This window comes from Lupinus angustifolius, unplaced genomic scaffold (genome assembly GCF_001865875.1).
Source record: "Lupinus angustifolius cultivar Tanjil unplaced genomic scaffold, LupAngTanjil_v1.0 Scaffold_93_11, whole genome shotgun sequence".
Taxonomy (NCBI): Eukaryota; Viridiplantae; Streptophyta; class Magnoliopsida; order Fabales; family Fabaceae; genus Lupinus; species Lupinus angustifolius.
Window position 1 is genome coordinate 1 of NW_017724610.1, and position 2,034 is coordinate 2,034.

Consider the following 2,034-nt stretch of genomic DNA (forward strand, 5'->3'; position numbering starts at 1 on the left):
CACAAAACAAAAACCCTTGGAAGATTAGCAATGCTTGGGAACAATGCAAATCCAAGTTGTTATCAATGAATTTTCATATCTCGCACATCTTTAGGGAGGGCAATTCTTGTGTCGATAAGTTAGCAAACTATGCAATAGATTCTAGGTAGAATTCTTCTTGGAACAATTCTCCTACTTTTATAAAGGATGAGTATAATAGAAATAGACTAGGCCTCCCTAGCTATAGGTTTAACAATATGTAATTTGTTCTTCTTGGTTTGTATCTCTAATATATATTTCGGGGGTGTAGTTGCACTTTTGCTTTAAAAAAAATTGAATCAACGCATTGACATATTATGCAGCATAGAGGACAGGTGAAAGGAAAGAAGTTAGAACAGGTTTCAATGGAATTCTTTTTTTATATAATCGATTCATATTTTGGAACTTATTAAGGTGATCTTAGGGTCCTTGTTTCTGTTAGAAGTAGCATAGCTAAATGTATATTCTCATGATATAGACAACCGGTGTATGAAATAGGTTGAAAAACATAATTGTTTATTATTAATACATAAAAACCATTTATTATTAACTTTATCACCCTCATTAGACCAATTTAAGCACAAGTAGTGCAAGCTGCATGGTGTTGGGACACTTATTATGGTGTTTCTTGGGTTGCCTCCTCTAGAAACTTTTGCACTATATTCATGCTCGGTTTCAATATAATCTCTTGGTACAAATCCATATACTTTTCTCCTCTTAAAACAGTTTCAAACACTAGTGTAGAATCAATCATGTGCATTCCCCATCCAAGCTCATAGTTAAGCCTATGAATCTTCTGAAGTTGATCTTCAGCCAACTTAAAAGTATTTTCTTTTGTTCTCCTAATTGCATCTTGTAGCACCTTTTCCTTATAAGCCTCATCATATGATTCTTCCTCTATAAGAATATAATGATCAAACTCTTCAACCCCAATGGCTCTTCTCAAACCATGAGAGTAACTTGCTCCAGGAACATAAACTTGTCGGATCTCATCCAAAATCCCTGCATCCACCATTTCATCAACCCTTTTGTCTAAATATTGAAATAAAACAGGCAAAGACACATGAAGCCAAATAAAACAAGAATCATATTTGGAAAGAAATGCATTGTTAGGGTCCTCCACTAAGGCTTCTAGGTAATTATTGGATCCTCCCACAATAATGGGTAAGTGTCCATTTTGATGAATGAGATCTATAGCAGCAAGTGCATGTTTGCAAAAGTCATCAGAAGTGAAGGTGTAGTAATGATTATCAATGATATCTAGCAAGTGATGGGGAATGCCACAACGTTCAGACTCAGGTATCTTATTCACCAATATATCTAGGCCCTTGTATACTTGAATTTTGTCAGAATTTATGATCTCAGATGGGAATTGGGAACCTAGGTTGATTGAAAGTTTGGTTTTTCCAGTGCCAGTTGATCCCATTATGAACACAACCTTCTTCTTCACAATGGGTGCAGCCATGTTGATTCTTTTTATATAACCTGAACAAGAAAAAACATTTTAACAATATAAGATTTGACCCAACAAATGATTGTAATATCTCATGTTTTGAACAAAGTTGAGTATCATTTTAATGCATGACATAAGACACTTACATTAAACACTCCATTTAAGTAACATCACACACACAAAATGCATGCTTCTCTTAAACATTTTAGTAATCACATTTTATAATAGTGCCCTTCCACTGTGATTGATTTTCATATTATTATTGATACTTAAATATTAGCATATCACTCTAATTACCTTTAGATGTAAGTTGAAGAACTCAGCAGTAGAGTGACTCTCTGATAGAATGTATATGCTTCACTGTTGTTATTTATAGCAATGGAACTTATGCAGAAAATGGTGCCAACACTATCTTATGTGTGAAACGTTTGAGGTAGACAAGTTGAGTTAACGTATTTTCCACTCCTTTGACACTTCCACCTTCATTGTATTATATTTTTATATCATTATAGAATATTATTTTATTAAAATAAAGCTTTTTCATTTAATAGAATATTATTATA

At 33.3% G+C, this 2,034-nt stretch overlaps 1 protein-coding gene across 1 annotated transcript; it reads right to left on the bottom strand.

Annotated features, from left to right (window-relative positions):
• Positions 1-535: 535 nt before the first annotated feature.
• On the bottom strand, positions 536-1,895 carry LOC109339727 (adenylate isopentenyltransferase 5, chloroplastic-like). Its single transcript, XM_019577227.1, has 2 exons — positions 1,769-1,895; positions 536-1,503 (listed from the first exon to the last, which is right to left on the bottom strand). The coding sequence occupies exon 2, from the start codon at positions 1,481-1,483 to the stop codon at positions 635-637; it is 849 nt and encodes a 282-aa protein (XP_019432772.1). The 5' UTR covers positions 1,484-1,503; positions 1,769-1,895; the 3' UTR covers positions 536-634.
• Positions 1,896-2,034: the final 139 nt, after the last annotated feature.